At 39.5% G+C, this 21,898-nt stretch overlaps 1 protein-coding gene across 10 annotated transcripts in view; it reads right to left on the bottom strand.

Moving 5' to 3' along the window:
* The window catches only part of ITCH (itchy E3 ubiquitin protein ligase), a 139,087-nt gene that overhangs the window by 10,405 nt on the left and 106,784 nt on the right, over positions 1-21,898 (bottom strand). For 8 of the 10 annotated variants that reach the window (XM_031656670.1, XM_031656669.1, XM_031656672.1 and 5 more), the window contains 8 exons: positions 21,215-21,286; positions 18,140-18,228; positions 16,243-16,402; positions 15,311-15,444; positions 14,839-14,979; positions 5,828-5,972; positions 5,282-5,386; positions 2,492-2,588 (listed from right to left, as the gene is read on the bottom strand). In XM_031656670.1, coding sequence (XP_031512530.1) covers positions 2,492-2,588; positions 5,282-5,386; positions 5,828-5,972; positions 14,839-14,979; positions 15,311-15,444; positions 16,243-16,402; positions 18,140-18,228; positions 21,215-21,286 — 943 coding nt within the window. The remainder of the gene's footprint in view (positions 1-2,491; positions 2,589-5,281; positions 5,387-5,827; positions 5,973-14,838; positions 14,980-15,310; positions 15,445-16,242; positions 16,403-18,139; positions 18,229-21,214; positions 21,287-21,898) is intronic. The other 2 variants (XM_003904827.4, XM_009216289.2) reach the window with 1 other exon arrangement.

Here is a 21,898-nt window from a genome sequence, read left to right as displayed (position 1 = left end):
TCATAGAGAAGGGGTTTTACCACAATGGCCAGGCTGGTCTTGAACTCCTGACCTCAGGTGATCCGCCTGCCTTGGCCTCCCAAAGTGGTGGGATTACATGCGTGAGCCACCACGTCCAGTGTATGTATTTTTAAGATAGGGTCTCACTCTGTCACTGAGACTGGAGTGCAGTGGCATGACCTTGGCTCACTGCAGCCTTCACCTCCAAGGCTCAAGTGATCTTCCCACCTCAACCTCCTGAATAGAAGGGACTATAGGCGTGTACCACCATGCTCAGCTAATTTCTAAATTTTCTGTAGAGACAGGGTCTCCCTATATTGCCCAGTCTTGTCTCAAACCCCTGGGCTTGTGTGTTCCTCCTGTCTCAGCCTCCCGAAGTGCTGGGATTACAGGTGTGAACCACTGTGCCTGGCCTGTATGTTTATAAAGAGTTAGAAAAGTGAGTTTTGAATGTTCGCAACAGAAAGAATTGATAAATGTTTGAGGTGATGGATATGCTAATTACCCCGACTTGATCATTACATATTGTATACATGTATCAAAATAAAAACTGTACCCCTAAATATGTACAATTTTGTCAATTAAGAACAATTTAAAAAGTAAAAAAGAATAAAGATTTGAAAAACAAACAAAATAAACTAGATAGCCTCTTAAATTCTCCAAACTACAATCTCACTGTTTCTGTCTTCTAACAAAAACTTTCCTAGAAGTCACCCTTCTGAGACCTCTCTGCAGCACTGAAGAAGTGCTCTGCAGCACTTCTACTTGCTTCTCAGACAGTATGCTATTTCTTTCTTCTTCTCATTCTCTGGTCTCTCCTTTAAATTGGGTTCCAGGCTAATTCCATCTTTTCTTTTCCTTTAAGATGAAGTCTCACTCTGTCGCCAGGCTGGAGTGCAGTGGTGTGATCTCAGTTCACTGCAACCTCTGCTTCCTCCCAGGTTCAAGCGATTCTCCTGCCACAGCCTCCTGAGTAGCTGGGGCTACAAGTGTGCGTCACCACACCCAGCTAATTTTTGTATTTTTAGTAGAGACGGGGTTTCACCACGTCGCCCCAGCTGTTCTCAAACTCCTGAGCTCAAGCGATCCACCCACCTCGGCCTCCAAAAGTGCTGGGATTACAGGCGTAAGGCTGTGCCTGGCCTAGGCTATTTCCTTCTGTCTTATTCCTACATGCAGATGGTTCTAGGCATTAGCCTTCTACTCCTCTCTGTATTCTATTTCTGCCCGAGACCACACATTCTCACAGCATCAAATGTCACTGCTCTGATGATTCAACTTCTTCTGTTTCCTCTTAACTCTAACTCATATATTGTTACCTCTACAGCTGCTCCCCTGGGGTTTTCTACTTGGTTTTCTGGCAGTTACCTTAAATTCAGCAGGTTCTAAGCTGTTCAGCATCCTCCCCCAACATCTACAACCATGCATACTCTTTATACTTCCTGACTTCTCCATTGTTCCATGTTCTATAACATGACAATTATTGCTGATACCCCTCTCTTACATTTCCTTTTCTATTAAGCTCTCTACCTGTTTCTACCTTTGGAACTTTCTCTAGCATCTACCCTCTCTTTTCTATTTCCGTCTCCTGAGATCAGGTTCTCATCATTGCTGCAACGATTTCTTCTTATCTCTAGGCCCTCACCATCTTTTAATCCACCCTGTATCTTCCTATCAAATCTTCCTAAACGCAGCTTGAGCAAGTTTTCCTCTCTTCAAAAAGTTCCACAGCTTCCAATACCCTCACAGTAATAACCAAATTCTTTTGATCTGGTTTAAAGTCTTTTCTAAACTGGTTCCATGCTCTGTATTCAAAATTACCTGCTTAGTTCTCCTAATTTTAACTCTGCTTCACCTGAAGCAGGCTTAGGGATCATAACTTCTCTGTGTATCTTCCTATGGTACTTGGGATAATGTTGGTATTAAGGAAATACTTGAATTTACTTTAATAATTTATTGTTTGGTAACAAAGTAAATATTGCCACAGTCACTCATCTCAATATTCATTTTAAGCAGCAGATTGCTGTGTAACAGGCACTTTGCCAGGGGCAAAAAATAAAAAGATGAAGAAGATATGAATCCATATCTCAAAGAACTCCCTGTCTCCCAGGGAAGAGTAGTTTTAAACACAATACAGAAACTACAATCCACTATTGTATTATACAATGATCTTCTCACATTGTTAAATAATACAACCAATAATGATTGACTCATAAGAGACACATGTTTGGCAAATCACTAAATGAAGAGATTTACATACAGAAGACTGCTGTCCTAATGAGTTAGCTGTGGGTTCTAGCTTGAGGGTTAAAAATTTCTAGAGGTAAGGACTAAAACTTATTTTAAAGGTTATACAAATCCACGCTAACTGGGAATAGTTAAGAAAATGGTTATCCTTGTCTTTGTTGCTTCTGATACGCTGTATACACATTCACGTAAAGCAGCATGATAAACAGTTTTCTGTATAGGAAAAGTGATCCTGTATACATACCCATGAGATCAGCAAATCCTCCTAGTGGCAATCGGCAGGTTCCAGTAACAAACTGTAGAAGTCTCATTCTCTTCTCATTATCAATTTCTTTAACAAACTGTTAAAAGTATATTTAAAGAGATATATATGTCATATGTTACATTCGGCACACTAAATAAGAAAGAAAAATAATGATTTCAGATCTTTTACTCTTTTTAGAGGTGAGGTCTTGTTCTGTGGCCCAGGCTGGGGTGCAGTGGTACAATCATAGCTCATTGCAGCCTCTAACTCCTGGGCAGCAGGCAATCCTCCCGCCTCAGTCTCCAGAGTATTTGGGACTATAGGAGCAAGCCACTGTATCTAGCTCATTTCAAATCTTAAAGGAACCCCTGGTGTCCACTGCATTAGATAATTACTTAACCCAACACTATGGATGGAGGACCATTTCCATGTTTATCAAAGCCCCAGCAACCTTTCCTTATATAACTCTTAGGACAATATACTTAAAGGGATATATAAAAAGTAAGATGGACTGAGACCAAGAGCTCCTTACTCATGAAGTTTTAAGATTAGCTCTTCTAGGGCAGCCCTTCCTGTGACTCCCCATCCCACCACCACCCCCCAGCCCCAGATCTGCCTGTCCTATAGGATATTCATGTGGCTACACAGGATAGAGACCTTGAGTCAGTATAGACTTTTTGGTTTAATAAACAACTTTAATGAAATTCACAGAATTCTGAAGCAGGATATATCCCAATAACCTCCTCTTCTCAATGTTCTTTAGGTTTTGGTACAGCTACACATAGCTAGAATCATGTGGTTTTTATTTCATACAATTCTGACTCAAAACAAAAGGTTTCTAGAGAATGTTTCTAGCCTGTAGTATAACTGTTTTGCCTCAACCAAAAACTTTTTTGTAAGGAATAATTTTTATCCTATTGTACTATTATCAATTATCCTACAATTGTAACCTTACTTGTTACAGAAGCTCAGTTTATCTTTAAGTTTCTCATATGAATTTCTTTACATGTATAGCAGATTTTTAAATTTAATTTTTTAAATTGTTGTAAAATATACATGACATAAATTCTTGATTTTAACCATTTTGAGTGTAATTTAATAACATTAAGTACATTCACACTGTTGTGCAACCATCAACACTATTTCCAACTTTTTCATCATCCCAAGTAAAAACTATGTATACATTAAACACAACTTCCCATTTTTGCTCCCTGCAGCTTCTGGTAACCCATATTCTACTTTCTGCCTCTATGAATTTGCCCATTCTAGTAACCTCATGTAAGTGGAATTATACAATATTTGTCCATTTGTGTCTGGCTTACTTTGCTTATCTGTAGCACATACCAAAAATCTCATTACTTTTTAGCACTGAATAATATTCAACTCAAGATATTTTTGACTTATGATGGATGTACAGGATAAAACTCCTTTACAAGTCCAGGAGCATCTGTATATGTATATACCACATTTTGTGTGGGTAAATGGATGATGAATACTGGTATACAAGTATCTGTTTGAGTCTCTGCTTTCAATTTTTTGGGCTGTATACCAAGGGTTGGAATTCCTGGATCTTATGTTAATTCTATGTTTAACTTTTTGAGGAACCACCAAACTATTTCCACAGTGGTGTGGTATTTCACACTATCACCAGCAATGCACCCTTGGCAATGGTTGTTTTCTCCACTTTAAAAATAATACTAAGTATGATGTGATATCTCATTGTGTTGTTTTCATTTTTGTTTTTGAGATGGAGTCTCACTCTGTCGCCTAGGCTGGAGAGCAGTAGTGTGATCTTGGCTCACTACAACCTCTGCCTCCTGGGTTCAAGTGATTCTCCTGCCTCGGCCTCCCAAGTAGCTGAGATTACAGGCATGCGCCACCACGCCTGGCTAATTTCGTCATGTTAGCCAGGATGGTCTTGATCTCCTGACCTCGTGATCCACCCACCTCGGCCTCCCAAAGTGCTGGGATTACAGGTGTGAGCCACAGCACCCAGCCTCATTGTGGTTTTGATTTGCATTTCTCTAACGATTAATGATGTTGAACATCATTTACTATGCTTACGGCAGACATTTTTAGAGAGGTACCATTATGATCCTAAATCATGTCTCTTAAATTTTGCCTTCTGAACATTATATAATTAATGAAGTATAAATGATATAAAAAACAAAAAACAAAAACATATTACAGGCAGTCCTATAAAACCTCAAAACCATTTAAATAAAATGTAGGTAAATTTTATCATCTGGAATTGTCTTACACTCTACTCTGGACAAAGATGCAAGGTATGTGTGGCTTACTTGGCAATAGTCTTAAAAGGATGCTGTTGGCCGGGCGCGGTGGCTCAAGCCTGTAATCCCAGCACTTTGGGAGGCCGAGACGGGCGGATCATGAGGTCAGGAGATCGAGACCATCCTGGCTAACACGGTGAAACCCCGTCTCTACTAAAAAATACAAAAAAAACTAGCCGGGCGAAGTGGCGGGCGCCTGTGGTCCCAGCTACTCGGGAGGCTGAGGCAGGAGAATGGCGTGAACCCGGGAGGCGGAGCTTGCAGTGAGCTGAGATCCGGCCACCGCACTCCAGCCTGGGCGACAGAGCCAGACTCAGTCTCAAAAAAAAAAAAAAAAGGATGCTGTTATAATCTGTATTCATTTATTATAATGCATATGATGGACTAAGGGGTCTATATACACTGGTACATTTTGAGCTGTGACTCATTTCCATATGTGGTAAGCAAATTCTAAAAAATTATGCTGTGTCAACTAATAGAAATAAATTTAAAAACAAACCTGCCAAAACCACATGATTTGTTTGCTGGTCCTCGTATAATGACGGTAGATGGCATGTCTTTGCCAGTCATTCAAATCAATCTCTTGCATTCCACATAAAAGGACCTTTAGGGATGAAAAAGACAAATTGTTTCCTTAGGTCACTGTACAAAAACAGCTGGACATAAACAAGGAAAGACGAAGATTAAGCAAAGTTTTAGAAAAACAATCAGTAGGCTTTGACTTATCAACTATACATCAAGAATTATATCTACATTGCTCATGAAGGCAAGGTTCCAAGCACGGTGTCATATATATACATATTCAGGGAAGTAAGTCACTCAATTGTAGAGAAGCTCTAATATTTGTACTTTTGCGGGGGTAATACTATTGTTTTATCTTTGGATAAATTATTATTTTCTTTAACCACTGGGGATGTTTCAAAACATTTTGCGCCAGTATAAAAAGTATTACAGTAACAGGAAAGATGGGAAAGTGAGTTAAAAGCAGACAACCGAAGGCATTATTTACTAGCATGGTACAGGGGAATGAAGGAAAACTCATTACCTCTAATTCCTTTGCATCAAAGTATTGCACATATTGCTGGGGAAGAATTTCATTAAAGCCCTCAAAGAAAGCTTGTGTCTGTTCTTCAACACCTCGAGACAACCTCCATTCAGCTACCATTCTGGCAAACAAATATAAAAAAAACCTATCAGGAAGTTTAGATCTTATCTTTAAATTCTGAGTATAAAAATAAATTTTAAAAAATTACAAAAAACTTAAAATATATTCAAAAGTAGAATATAATGAACCCCCTGTACACATGTCCAAGCTTCATCACAATGCCCATCTATTTCATTTATGTCCCTATTCATACCCTAGATATCACATAATTTCATTTCTTTTATTTATTTGAGATGAGGTCTCACTCTGTCACCTGAGCTGAAGCACAGTGGCACAATCTTGGCTTACTGCAGTCTTGACCTCCTGGGCTCAAGCAATCCTCCTACCTCGGCCTCCTGAGTAGCTGGGAATATAGGTGTGCAACACCACGCCTGGCTAACTTTTGGTTTCGTGTGTACAGGGTCTCTCTGTGTTGCCAAGGTTGGTTTTAAACACCTGGCCTCATGTGATCTTCCTGCCTCGGCCACCCAAACTGCTAGGATTACAAGCGTGTGCCACCATGGCCAAGCCATATAATTTATTTTCTTTTATTTTGTTTTTGTTTTTTTTTTTTTTTTTTTTTTTTTGAGACGGAGTCTCGCTCTGTCACCCAGGCTGGAGTGCAGTGGCCGGATCTCTGCTCACTGCAAGCTCCGCCTCCCGGGTTCACGCCATTCTCCTGGCTCAGCCTCCCGAGTAGCTGGGACTACAGGCGCTCGCCACCTCGCCCGGCTAGTTTTTTTGTACTTTTTAGTAGAGACGGGGTTTCACCGTGTTAGCCAGGATGGTCTCGATCTCCTGACCTTGTGATCCGCCCGTCTCGGCCTCCCAAAGTGCTAGGATTACAGGCTTGAGCCACCGCGCCCGGCCTGTTTTTGTTTTTTGAGACAGGGTCGCATTCTGTCGCCCAGGCTGGAGTGCAACGATACAATCTGGGCTCACTGCAGCCTCCACCTTCCAGGTTCAATCGGTTCCAGGTATCAGCCTCCCGAGTAGCTGGCATTACAAAGGTGTGCACCACCACGCCCAACTAATTTTTGTATTTTTAGTAGAGATGGGGGTTTCATCATGTTGGCCAGGCTGGTCTTGAACTCCTGACCTCAAGTGATCCGCCTGCCTTCTCCCAAAGTGCTGGGATTACAGGCGTGAGCCACCATGTCTGGCCCAAACAATTTCATTTTGAACAGATACTTCAGTATATGTCTCTACAACATGAGGATTATTTTTTAAAACATAAAGCATAAAAACATGACCGCATCATTATTTATAAACCTAGAATTCTAAATCTAGTGACAATATCCTTCAAAAAATGAAAGTGAAATAAAGATGTTTTCTTTTTTTTTTTTTTTTTTTTTTTTTTTGAGACGGAGTCTCGCTCTGTCACCCAGGCTGGAGTGCTGTGGCCGGATCTCAGCTCACTGCAAGCTCTGCCTCCCGGGTTTACGCCATTCTCCTGCCTCAGCCTCCAGAGTAGCTGGGACTACAGGCGCCCGCCACCACGCCCGGCTAATTTTTTGTATTTTTAGTAGAGACGGGGTTTCACCGTGTTAGCCCGGATGGTCTTGATCTCCTGACCTCGTGATCCGCCCGTCTCGGCCTCCCAAAGTGCTGGGATTACAGGCTTGAGCCACCGCGCCCGGCAAGATGTTTTCATATAAAAGCTGAAAAAATGTAATGCCAGGAGATGCACATGAAGTGAAATGGTAAATAAAGGTTTTTTTTTTTTTAAGCCAAAGGGAAATGATCTTATATTTAAAAAAAAAAAAAAAAAGAATCTGAGGAAAGAAATAAGGAGAACCAGAAATAGTAATGTGAGTAAATATAAGAATATTTTTGAAAATGGTTAAAAATTAAAGCAAGAGTAACAGTAACAAAGTATTATATTTGTAACATGTAGAAATAATATATGACAACAACAGCACCAACAGCTGGAGTGAGGTAAATGGAATTATATTATTATGAGCTTCTTTTCTTTTTCTTGAGACGAAGTCTCACTCCTGTCCCCTAGGCTGGAGTGCAATGGCATAATCTCAGCTTACTGCAACCTCCGCCTCCTGGGTTCAAGTGATTATCCTGCCTCAGCCTCCCAAGTAGCTGGGATTACAGGTGCCTACTACCATGCCAGGCTAATTTGTGTGTGTGTATATATATATATATATATATATATATATATATTTTGACCGTAGCACAGTAAGACAGAGTCTTGCTTTGTCGCCCAGGCTGGAGTGCCGTGGCCGGATCTCAGCTCACTGCTAGCTCTGCCTCCCGGGTTTACGTCATTCTCCTGCCTCAGCCTCCCGAGTAGCTGGGACTACAGGTGCCCGCCACCTCGCCTGGCTAGTTTTTTTGTATTTTTTTTCTTTTTAGTGGAGACGGGGTTCCACCATGTTGGCCAGGCTGGTCTTGAACTCCTGACCTCAGGCAATCCACCAGCCTTAGCCTCCCAAAGTTCTGAAATTACAGGAGTGAGCCACGGCACTTGGCCTATGAGCTTCTTATATTGTGCAAGAAGTAGTGTTTGGGTCAACAGGGATGTTACAGATGCATATTATCATAATCATTACAGTAACCACTAAAATTAAACAAAGAGGTATAGCTAAAAACCCAACAGAAGAGCTAAAAAAGAAAGTAAAAATTGCTTTATTAATTCAAAGAAAGCAAGAAAGAACAAAGTTGGGAAAAACAAGAAACAAATAGCAAGGTGAGACAAATAGCAAAACAAATAGCAATGGTTAGACAAAAATCCAACCAAATCAGCAATAAACTTAACATAAATGTACTGAACACTCCAATTATAGAGATTATCAGGATAAAAATAATAAGACTTAAGAAATACTTCTAAATACAATGAGAGTGGCTGGGAGTGTGATTACATCTGTAATCCCAGCACTGTGGGAGGCTGAGGCAGGTGGATCCCTTGGGCGCAGGAGTTCAAGACCACCCTGGGCAACATGGTGAAACATCTCGCCATGTGGGTGTGGTGGCACATGCCTGCAGTCCCAACTGCTTGAGGGCTGAGGCAAGAGGATTGCTTGAACTTCCAGAAGTGGAGACTGCAGTGAGCCAAGATTTCGCCACTGCACTCCAGCCTGGGTGACAAAATGAGACCCTGTCTCAAAAAAATAATAAAAATAAAACATAATAAATAAATACAAATAAAATAAAGTAGTGAAAAAACACAACATTCCAAAATTTGTGGCTGGGCACAGCAGCTCACGCCTGTAATCCAGGCACTATGGGAGGCTAAGGCAGGCGGATCACCTGAGGTCAAGAGCTCAAGACCAGCCTGGCCAACATGGCGAAACCTTGTCTCTATTAAAAATACAAAAATTAGCCAGGTGCGGTGGCGGGTGCCTGTAATCACAGCTGCTCGGGAGGCTGAGGCAGGAGAATCGCTTGAACCCAGGAGATGGAAGTTAAAGTAAGCCAAGATTGTACCTCTGCACTCCAGCCTGGATGACACAGCAAGACTCCGTCGCAGGGAAAACAACAACAACAACAACAAAAAATTTGTGGGCTGATAAAAAAGGATGAGTTTGTGTCCTTTGTAGGGACATGGATGCAGCTGGAAACCATCATTCTTAGCAAACTATCACAAGAACAGAAAACCAAACACCGCATGTTCTCACTCATAGGTGGGAACTGAACAATGAGATCACTTGGACTCAGGAAGGGGAACATCACACACCGGGGCCTATCATGGGGAGGGGGTGGGGGGAGGGATTGCATTGGGAGTTATACCTGATGTAAATGACGAGTTGATGGGTGCAGCACACCAACATGGCACAAGTATACATATGTAACAAACCTGCACGTTATGCACATGTACCCTACAACTTAAAGTATAATAATAATAAATAAATTAAAAAATATATATTTTCCAAATAAACATAATTTTTAATTCAAAAAAAAAAAAAATTTGTGGGCTGGATGAGGTGGCTCATGCCTATAATTCCAGCACTTTGGGAGACAAAGGGGGGAGGATCGTTTGAATCCAGGAGTTTGAGACCAGCCTGGGCAACATATTGAGACCCATCTCCTACAATAAATAAGTAAGTTAGCCAGGCATGGCAGCACATGCCTGTGGTTCCAGCTACTTGGGAGGCTGAGGTAGGAGGATATCTGGAGCTCAGGAGGTTGAGGCTACAGTGAGCCATGACTCTACCACTACACTCCAACCTGGGCAACAGAGTGAGACTCCATCTCAAAAAAATAAATAAATAAATAAATTGTGAGGATACATAAATACTTAGTTGGAAATCTGCAGCTTTAAGTCCTTATATTAGAAAACAGAATGTGGGAGGACAGCTTGAGGCAAGGAGTCTGAGACCAGCCTGTGCAAAATAGCAAGACCACATTTCTACAAAAATAAAAACAACCAAAAAATTTGCTGGGCACGGTGGCTTGTGCCTACAGTTCCAGCTACTCAGGAGGAAAAGGTAAGATGACGGAGGGAGAGGGAGGGAAGAAGGGAAACAGAAAAGTTTCTAAAATCAATGATCTGAAATATTTAAGAACTCCTACAATCACAAATAAAAAGACAACCCAATTTTAGAATGCATAAAAGATTTGGATATACACATCAGAAAAGAAGAGCTACAAATGATGAATATGCACAGAAAAACGTACTCAACGCTATTAGTCAAGGAAAAAATGGAAATTAAAACCACGAAATACTACTGATAATGATGAATTGGCAAGAACGTGAGGCAACTTTCAAATATTGCTAGTAGGACTGTAAAATGGCAAAAACACTTTGGGAAACTTTGGCAGTTTCTAATAAAGTCAAACACCTTCCCAGCGATTTCACTCCTAGGTATTTACTAAAGAAAAATATGTCCACAAAAAGACACCACAAGAATGTTTATAGCAGCTTTACTCATAATAGCCCCAGACTGGGAAACAACCAAAACATTTATCACTAACAGAATGGATAAACAAATTTTGAGATATAAACAGCATGGAATATTTCTCAGCAATAAAAAGGAATAAAATACTGATATAAACAATATGGCTGAATCTCACAAACACCAAATAAAAGAAAAAATCAGACACTAAAAGCTAGATATAAGACTACATACTCTATGATTCCATTTTAGGAAATTTAAGATCAGAAACAGTTATAGAAATAGAACTAAACAGAAATGGTTACCTACCTCTGGGGCTGGGAGAAGGGAGGTGTATATTGGCCCCTTATGGGGTCCAGAATAGAAAAAAAAAGTTCCACAATTTGGGTCATGTTTACATGGACATGGTGCTATATGGAATAGTGTTTACAGAATTGGTAATTAAATGAGTGATCTAGCACAACTTCTATCCATAAAATGCTCACATTTGGGCTGATACATATATTTGTCAAAATTCAACATGTACACTTAAGATCAGTGCATTTTACTCTAAGGAAATTATACTTCTTAAAAAATACTAAAAACCCCCCAAACTCTGAAATTTTAAGCAAGCCATTATTGAAGCAGATACTAAAAATCTTTTTAGCTGCCCATTATCTTAAAATGTTATATCACCAGCAACAAAACTATTGAGGAACATAGTACATCCTTGGTTACTTGGAATCTTGAATCATTACCTCTCTGGAATGCTATATATGTCATAAAAAAATCTAGACATATCATAACAAAAAAACTGGAGAACTGACAAAAACAAACTGACTACATTTTAAAAGGATATTTCAAAATAAACTTTTAAAAGGATAGATTGTTTTCCAACAAATAATGACTGTTCACTGTGTTAAACAGTGTACTTTCAATCATGGAGGGAAAACCCAGGCAAGAAATGCAGAACCTGGAACTTAAGAAGTAGATATGCAAAATTTAACCCTGATTGGAAAGAATTGCTATTGAGAAGGTATGAATGAACTATTAGCTCTTGAGACTAGAAATATGAACCAATGGAAATAATTAGAAAGGATATACTATAAAACTTCATTTTAATTATAATTTTACCCAACCTTATGATATGGTTTGGCTCTGTGTCCCCACCCAAATCTCATCTTGTAGCTCCCATAATTCCCATGTGTTATGGGAGAGAACCAGTGGGAGATAACTGAATCATGGGGACAGGTCTTTCCCGTGTTGTTCTCATTATAGTGAATAAGTCTCACAAGATCTAATGGTTTTAAAACGAGAGTTTCCCAGGACAAGCTCTCTCTTTGCCTGCTGCCATTCATGTAAGATATGACTTGCTCCTTCTTGCCTTCCACCATGATTATGAGGCCTCCCCAGCCATGTGGAACTGTTAAGTCCATTAAAACTCTTTCTTTTGTAAATGGTCCACTCTCGGGTACATCTTATCAGCAGCGTGGTAACAGTAAATTGTTACCAGGAGCAGGGTGCTGCTGAAGATACCTGAAAACGTGGATGCAACTTTAGTACAGTCCCAGCTACTCAGAAGGGTAGCAGGCAGAGGTGGAACAGTTTGGATGGCTCAGAAGAAGACAGGAAAACGTGGGAAAGTTTGGAACTTCCTACAGACTTGTTGAATAGCTTTGACCAAAATGCTGACGGCAATATGGACAAAAAAGTTCAGGCTGAGGTGTTCTCAGATGAAAATGAGAAACTTTTTGGGAAACAGAGCAAAGGTGACTCTCGGTATGTTTTAGCAAAGAGACTGGCAGCATTTTGCCCCTGTGCTAGAGGCTGGTGGAACTTTGTACTTGAGAGAGATGATTTAGGGTATCTGGTGGAATAAATTTCTACGCAGCAAAGCATTCAATAGGAGACTTGGTGCTGTTAAAGGCATTCAGTTTTGTAAGGGAAGCAGGGCATAAAAGTTTGGAAAATTTGCAGCCTGACAACGCAATAGAAAAGAAAATCTCATTTTCTGAGGAGAAATTCAAGCTGGCTGCAGAAATTTGTATAAGTAATGAGGACCCGAATGTTAATCCCCAAAACACTGGGGAAAATGTCTACAGGGCACATCAGAGGTCGTCATGGCAGCCCCTCCTATCACAAGCCTGTAGGCCTAGGAGGAAAAAATGGTTTTGTGGGCCGGGCCCAGGGTCCCCATGCTGTGTGCCCTCTGGGGACTTGGTGCCCTGTTTCCAAGCCGCTCCAGTGTGACTAAAAGGGACCAAGGTACAGCCCAGGCTGTTGCTTCAGAGGGTGGAAGCCCCAAGACTTAGCAGCTTCCACATGGTGTTGAGCCTGAGGGTGCACAGAAGGCAAAAATTGAGGTTTGGGAACCTCCATCTAGATTTCAGAAGGCATACGGAAACGCCTAGATGCCCAAGCAAAATTCTGCTGCAGGGGCAGAGCACTCACAGAGAACCTCTGCTAGGACAGTGCGAAGGGGAAATGTGAAGTTGGGGGCCCATACAGAGTCCCTACTGGGGCACTGCCAAGTGGAGCTGTGAGAAGGGGGCAACCGTCCTCCAGACCCCAGAATGGTATATCCACCAACAGCTTGCATCATGAGACTGGAAAAACCACAGACACTCAACGCCAGCCCATGAAAGCAGCTGGTGGGAGGCTATACCCTGCAAAGCCACAAGGGCAATGTTGCCAATGCCATGGGAGGCTACCTCTTACATCAGGGTGACGTGCATGTAAGACATGGAGTCAAAAGAGATCATTTTGGAGCTTGAAGATTTGACTGCCCTGCTGGATTTCAAAATCTGCATGAGGCCTGTACATAGGATATTACATGCAGCTCCTTTGTTTTGGTCAATTTCTCCCATTTGGAATGGCTGTATTTACCCAATGCCTGTTATCCCCCAGTATATGTAAGAAGTAACAAAGTTGCTTTTAATTTTACAGGCTCATAGGTGGAAGGGACTTCCTTGTCCCAGATGAGACTTTGGACTGTGGGCTTTTGAGTTAATGCTGAAATGAGTTAAGACTTTGGGGGACTGTTGAGAAGGCATGATTAGTTTTGAAATGTGAACACATGAGATTTGGGAGGCGCCAGGGGCAGAATGATATGGTTTGGCTCTGTGTCCTCACCCAAATCTCATCTTGTAGCTCCCATAATTCCCACGTGTTGTGAGAGAGAATCAGTGGGAGATAACTGAATCATGAGGGTGGGTCTTTCCCATGCTGTTTGCATGACAGTGAATATGTCTCACAAGATATGATATGGTCATTTTTTTTTTTTTAGACGGAGTCTCGCTCTGTCATCAGGCTGGAGTGCAGTGGTGCTATCTTGGCTCACTGCAAACTCCGCCTCCTGGGTTCAAGCCATTCTCCTGCCTCTGCCTCCCTAGTAGCTGGGATTACTGGCACATGCCACCACACCCAGCTAATTTTTGTATTTTTAGTAGAGACGGGGTTTCACCATATTGGCCAGGATGGTGTCAATCTCCTGACTTCGTGATCTGCCTGCCTTGGTCTTCCAAAGTGCTGGGATTACAGGCGTGAGCCACCGTGCCCGGCCAATGATGAGGTTTTAAAAACAGGAGTTTCCCTGTACAAGCTCTCTCTTTGCCTGCTGCCATCCATGTAAGATGTGACTTGCCCCTCCTTGCCTTCCACCGTGAGTGTGAGGCCTCCCCAGCCTCGTGAAACTGTAAGTCCATTAAACCTCTTTCTTTTGTAAATTGGCTAGTCTTGGGTATGTCTTTATCAGCAGCGGGAAAGTGGATTAATACACCTTACAATATTCCCTGTGAAAATATCTGCATATATATTTGAGATTCTTTTTAATGACTTGTTATACAGCGTAGTTACAGAATTGATATTTAAAAGAGTAATCCTGCATGACTTTTATCCTTAAACTCTTTTAAAAACACTTTTTGAAAAAAAAACTTTTTAGAAATGAAAAATGACTGCCTACATAGGATATTGATTAGTACAAAGACAAATATTATTTTTAGAGATAACTCTCCATTAGTATTAGTAAGCAATTATCAATACGCTGTAGTCAAACAAAAAGTGAAATGTGAAAAGGAGCACTCTCACCTGATGTATTCCTCTTTATTTTCTTCTGTTACAAGAATATTGCCACCATTAGGTTTCAGATCATGACTCTTAATTTCACCTAGAATTTCTTTGTCAACGGAGAAGTACATTTCCAAACCACATTCCTCAATATTGTTTTCTCTGCACAAATGAAATTAGCACTCTCTGTTATATCCACCAATTCAATCATAATTTATAAGTCTTTAACTAAAGGCCCATGTTCTTAAATAATTAAGTTATAACATCAAAATAAGAAGAAATAAGATTCTATTCTAAGGTCATCATATTATTGCCAAAGATCTTCGGTATATTTTTGTAAAATTTATCATATTGAATAAAAAGGCAGGTTTGATATATAGATCATTTAAATACAATAAACCAATTATGTGCTTACAGTTTGCATAGGTTATCAATACTACATGGAATGCATATAAACTATATTTTAATAAATTACATGGAAAAAGAAACTTACTTAACCCAGATGAGAGAATTGTAAAATTCTGGATCAATAGATTCTAAATCCTTGAGTCCAACTGGTTTGCTCAAGATACGCTTATAGAATGGTAAAGAAAAACTTGTGTCTATGATTTTCCCATGGAACAGAGCCTATGAAAAAAGGAAACAAGACTGCTTAAAATAATTGTACAATAATCATTTTATTTGAATATGTTAAATGAATTCTTCATTTAAAAACACTTCCCTGGGTCGGGCATGGTGGCTCACGCCTGTAATCCCAGCAATTTGGGAGGCCGAGGTGGGTGGATCACCTGAGGTCAGAAGTTCAAGACTATAACGACCAACATGGAGAAACCCCATCTCTACTAAAAACACAAAAATTAGCCAGGCGTGGTGGCACATCCTTGTAATCCCAGCTACTCAGGATGCTGAGGCAGGAGAATTGCTTGAACCTGAGAGGTGGAGGTTGTGGTGAGCCGAGATCACGCCACTGCACTCCAGCCCGGGCAACAAAAGTGAAACTTTGTCTCAAAAAAACACTTCCCTGGCTGGGCCCGGTGGCTTACACCTGTAATCCCAGCACTTTGGGAGGCTGAGGTGGGTGGATTACCTGAGGTCAGGAATTCAAGACCAGCCTGGTCAACATGGCAAAACCCCATCTCTACTAAAAATACAAAAATTAGCCGAGTATGGTGGTGCACACCTGTAATCCCAGCTACTTGGGAGGCTGAGGCAGGAGGACTGATTGAGCTCAGGAGGCAGAGGTTGCAGTGAGCCAAGATTGTGTCACTGCACTCCAGCCTGGGTGACAGAGCAAGACTCTGTCTCAAAAATAAAAAACAAAACAAAATCACTTCCCTTTCTCTCGTATGATCTGTTATGGCACCTAAGAGAAAATTTAGTATTGCTGAGTAAGCAAAGTAAACATAATTCTTGACCTGCACTTACCATGGCAATAAATCTGCCAATAAAACGAAAATATTTCAGGTGATCTGGATTGATGTAAGAAGCGGGGTTTATCTGCAAGCAGTAGTTATCCTTCCCTGCATATTCAAACAGGCAATACATTGGGTTCAACACTTCATGTGACAAAAGAAAGAACCATTCTCTGAAATCAAAAGAAAATTTACTATGAAAAATCTTGCAGGTTACCATGTCAACAAATCAAAGAACAGTGTTATAAAGTTCTCAGGGATCTATACCCCTCAGCTAGTGATAGTTTTCTAATCTCATGTTGATTTTTATTGCTTCTGTTCAAACTCACATCTATTTCACAGAGTTGGTAGTATACACCATCTCTGGTAGATGGTAATATATACATTATTACATTTCAAAGAATCTAAGAAAACATTTTCCTAATTTTACCTGCGATATATCTTAATTTCAGAGATATTATAACATGAAAATACTGGTCTTAGAATCAATGAAATACTATTCATAGGCAAATTTAAAATTCACCATTCACCCATGTGAGTGGCTGAAATCAATCTAATATTCCATCTATTACTAAGTCCCATAATAATCCCCGTCAAGTGCCACTACTCCCTACACGTTAAATCAATATGAAAATTTCACAGAGGCAGTAAAGCACATAATTCCAGCCACTCACATATTAGAAAAATGCTGAGACTCTAAGTCAAATATTGTGAAAATACGAACCAATATTAACATAAGATTATGGTTACTAAAACTATGTAACATGGGTGATCTGGGGTAATACATGTGGCATAAGCCTGTAATCTGGATCTCTTTTCCTGTTAGTTAATGGCCTCTTCTGATAAGTGTATCTCGTGACACACTTTAATATTGCTAGTTGATTTTCTTATTAGGAATAAATGATTGCTCTCCTCTTCGATTGCCTTTAATTTATACAAAATTACATATTTCTACTCATATTTGTTATTTATCTATGATTATATCATATATTTTGAAATAATTTTATTTAAACTCAGAAACATAATATAAATAAGAACTACTAAAAAGTAGCCACTAGTTAGTGTGCACACAAAGACACAGGCTCTGAACTAGGTCGTTATTAATAAACAATATTTCTACTCTTCACAATAATCCTAGAAATGTAGATATTACTATTCTTATTTTACAGATGAAAATATTTGCTCAACCTCACACTCCCAACATTGGGAGTAGAAAAAGATTCAAACCCGGGCTTGACCCCAAAGTCCTTGTCTTTGCACAATGCCACCTCTATGCAAATTTTTAACCTGGGGTGATATATTATTATGGAATAAGCAAAGCAATTCTCATTAGAGACTATCTTCTAGGGTTTGATTTCAAGCTCCAATAAGAAGAAAGCAGAATTAAGACTTTCAACTCCTATTTTGTACAATTTTTTATATTTTCATGACAAATATACTAATCTCAGTTGGAAACTGAGTAACTATTACCTGTATCAGTAATCTGTGGTCGGGAAAATGACCTGATCATTATAAGGCCTTGTGTTTTCTGTGGAACAGATATGAGAGGTGGTAGACTGAACACTGGTTACTGGTTAGATGGTACAAAGCTTGCATCCAGGCTCTACAATTTATGATGTGCCTTAGATGAGTCTCTAAGCCTCTTCATTATCCTATAAAATTCTCTATCACAAGGTTACCCTGAAGATTAAATGAGTGATGTGGGTGAAATCAATCAGCTGTACATGACACAGAAAGTGCTGAATTAAATGTTTTTGGAAATTCTGTAGCTATAGTATAATAAAGGTATAATAATTTGACATACTTCATTTTCCTAAAATATAAGATTGAGAAAATAATACTTGCAAGTGAAGTGCAATGGTACCTTTGGAGGAAAGGAACTAAGTTCTGAGTATTCATATTATCACTACCTTGCTACACCTCCATAATCTAAACCTTCTTCTCCTGGAAAAATCACCCACAAACGTCTTCGCAGATCTTGGGGACTGAGGCTCATTATCTAAGAAACAATAAAGTAAAATAATTGGTGAAAAAAGTCATTGAAACACTGTCTACCACTTCTACGTTTGACATCTCCTTCATTGTAGGTAATTCAAATCCCTCATGACATAGAAAGGAGTTCATGGTCTAATCAAAACCACACATTCAGAAAATACGTTATAGTAACATTTAATAATATTTTATTATTATACACATCTATATTTTTATATACTTTATATAAAACATGTGATTTTATTTATTTATTTATTTTTAGACAGAGTCTCGCTCTTATTGCCCAGGTTGGAGAGCAATGGTGCAATTTCAGCTTATTGCACCTCTTCCGCCTCCCAGGTTCAAGCAATTCTCCTGCCTTAGCCTCCTGAGTAGCTGGAACTACAGGTGTGCACCACCACGCCCGGCTAATTTTGTATTTTCAGTAGAGACGGGGTTTCCCCATGTTGGCCAGGCTGGTGTCAAACTCCTGACCTCAGGTCATCCACTGGCCTCGGCCTCCCAAAGTGCTGAGATTACAGACCTGAGCCACCACACCCGGCCATGATTTTATTTTTAATGATGCTACTATTGACTTACAATGTTGCTTATATCAATTACTTAGAACATAGATGGGCATGGTCAGAGGGTAGATGGGGTTTTTGTGGTTTTGTTAGGTTTGGTTTTGATTCATAGCCAAAGGTACACATAACAGCTAACTGGCTAACCGAGAAATGAAAAACAGTAGCTGCAGAGAGACCCAGTTAACGTCAGAAACTCATTCTCAGTGGCAACCTATAAATACCTAGAAAAACTACTCAAATTTTGTGTCCCACTATAGGTGGTTAATAGGATCATCTTCATATTTGAAGGATGGTACGTTACTGAGCTACAGCGAATAGATCATTTGGTTTCCTGCCACATAAAACTAATTATTTGACCAAAATTGCGTGTGCATAGCACTGCATATATCAATTACTCTTAGAAAAAAATACAGAAGAACCTGGAAAGGAAGAAGTTGATATAATGCCTTTACTTTATTGAGTGGTAAGAATGAATTCTCACATTTAAATATCCAGAGAGGATCAGTAAGTAACCTGTTTATGCCAAGTTCTCTCAGTTCCCCCACAAAACTATCACATTTATGAATTCATATCCCAATCAAGCCAGAAAATCCCAGATGTAACATAAAAAAATTCAATGCTTAGACATACGTACATGTTTATGCCCACTATTCTACAAATAGTATAGGCTAGGTATACAGCAATGCAAATGAGAACTGTCACAAAGTTAAAACTATCTTTAAATAATTCCTTTTAAAATATGTCTAATATGAAGGAAAAAAAAATGTTTTCTCCTGTACTTTACCCCATAACCAGTTGTGCTATGTTAACAGACGAAACACTATCCAGAGCCATTTTATCCAACAGCTATCCAAAGAAAATCTGATGCTAATTTTGCAATTAGTTTTGTTACCTTTAAGCAATCAAATTGTTCTCTCATATTTTTATTACCCAGTTATTTGATGGATGTCAAATCTAGGGTGACATTTTTAAAAACTGTTTTAGAACCATCTAGTCTGTTATTTTGCAAAAGACTTCAGGTTTCAAAGTCAAAAGATAAAGGAACAGTTTAATGTTTTGCATCTTTCCAGTACAGGTAAGATTGGTAAGCAAGTTGTTTCAAGAAACTCGTCCAAAAGATTGATAAAAGGGTGGTTATGAACATAAAATTAGAAATGGGCAAGGACTAGAGTGGGGAATGGCCTTTGACACTTACATCAGATCAAGGGGATGATTCATAATTCTCTAAATGGCCTCAATAAAGCTCCAGTTCCCACTAAAAAGCTTTCTGCTCCTATATAGCAGGATGCCAATTGGCTTTTTCCTTTAATGTCAATAATTGAAGTTCCATTAGGAAATGAACAAAACTGATTCTGAAAGCAAACAGCCAGCTACTACCAACTGTCTCAACCTCTTTTCTCTTTGCATTCAATTCCACACTTCTTGAAGCTGTAGTTACTACAATATCACTGGTGCTTGAAAATAAAGAATCACTTCCACATCTGGATATAAAACAAGGACTAACCAGATGTTTTCATTTTAAGACATTTTAAGACATTTTTTCACTATTTTAACCTTCTATATAACAATCATTTTAACATTTAGTTGCAGTAGGTTATTAGTGATATCTATAATATAAAGGTAAATAGTAGATTAATTCAAGTTCCTTTTTTTCATTATTGAGATGGAGTTTCGCTCTTATTGCCCAGCCTGGAATGCAATGGCATGATCTCAGGTCACTGCAACCTCCGCCTCGCAGGTTCAGCCAACTCTCCTGAGTAGCTTTACAGGATTACAGGCACCGGCCACCAGGCCCAGTTAATTTTTATATTTTTAATAGAAACAAGGTTTCACCATGTTGGCCAGGTTGGTCTCAAACTCCTGACCTCAGATGATCCACCCGCCTCAGCCTCCCAAAGTGCTGGGATTACAGGCATGAGCCATGTGCCCAGAGAGTAAATTAACTCAAGTTCTGAAGACAAGTGAAAAAATCTGCTGACTACTTCTGAAAACTCATATATATCTTTTTTTAGATACTGTCACCAATGACCAGTTACTTTTTTTCCTGTTAAGAGTAACACACGCTTATTGCAAAAATCCAAGTAATACTGAAGTGTAAAAACAAAAGTCTTCCCCTCTCCTTTCTACAATCTGATAATGTTCATATGGGTATTTCCAGACCTTTGGCTACCAAAAATCTATTATCTTACCTATGCATTTATTTCAAATCATACCAGTTTAGAAACAGAAACCTGAAACACGCACGCGCGCGCGCCCGCACACACACACACACCTCTTAAGCCCTAAGGTGGCTGGCAAGGAGATCACACTTGAAAAATTCAAGGACTTCAACTCAAGAAGTTCCAGACTGTTCAGATTAAACTGACAGCACCAAAAGCTGGTCCTAAGCTAGCAGCCAGGGCAAAAATTATTGAGAGAATGAAACAGTACCTGTTGAAAGGAATCCTCAAATAATGTTTTCCTTGTCACTGTAATCTTTATGTGCTGTGGCATGGCCAGTTGCTGAAATAGAAGAATGACTTAAGTCAACTCTCATCATTAAAACAGCCTATCAAAAAATCAAAAGGGGAAAGTTTTATTTACTTTTATCTTTGCTTACAGAAACAAGTAGACTATGAATGTAAATTTATATTCAATAACATTTACCAATGCATCGGTGAGTATTCATGCTAATTATAGCTTAATACATGAAAACAGAAGAACCACAAGATTGATCTCATATGCACACTGCTTACTTAATAATGTATCAAATAAATCTTTACTTAATCTTATTTTCCAATAGTTAATCCAGATTCTTCTTGCTTCCATGGGTCCAGTTAATTACAAGTTTCAATTGTAAAAATATTCATCATAATAACTTTGACTAGGGCATTCATTTAGAACTCATAAAAAATCATTCATTCCAGTAAATATCTATGCATCAGAAATAGTTGATCACATCTGAAAAAAACACTGAATATAACATCTATGTATGAATATGTTCATGTATGTATGAACATGTATATATCTATCAAAGTCATTTATAACAAATGATAGATATAAAAATGGCTGGTGTCCGGGCATGCTGGCTCACGCCCACAATCCTAGCACTTGGGGAAGGTGAGGCAGCAGGAT

The sequence above is a fragment of the Papio anubis genome, chromosome 16, assembly GCF_008728515.1.
Source record: "Papio anubis isolate 15944 chromosome 16, Panubis1.0, whole genome shotgun sequence".
In the NCBI taxonomy this organism is placed as follows: domain Eukaryota; kingdom Metazoa; phylum Chordata; class Mammalia; order Primates; family Cercopithecidae; genus Papio; species Papio anubis.
This window is presented reverse-complemented; position numbering and strand designations above follow the sequence as displayed.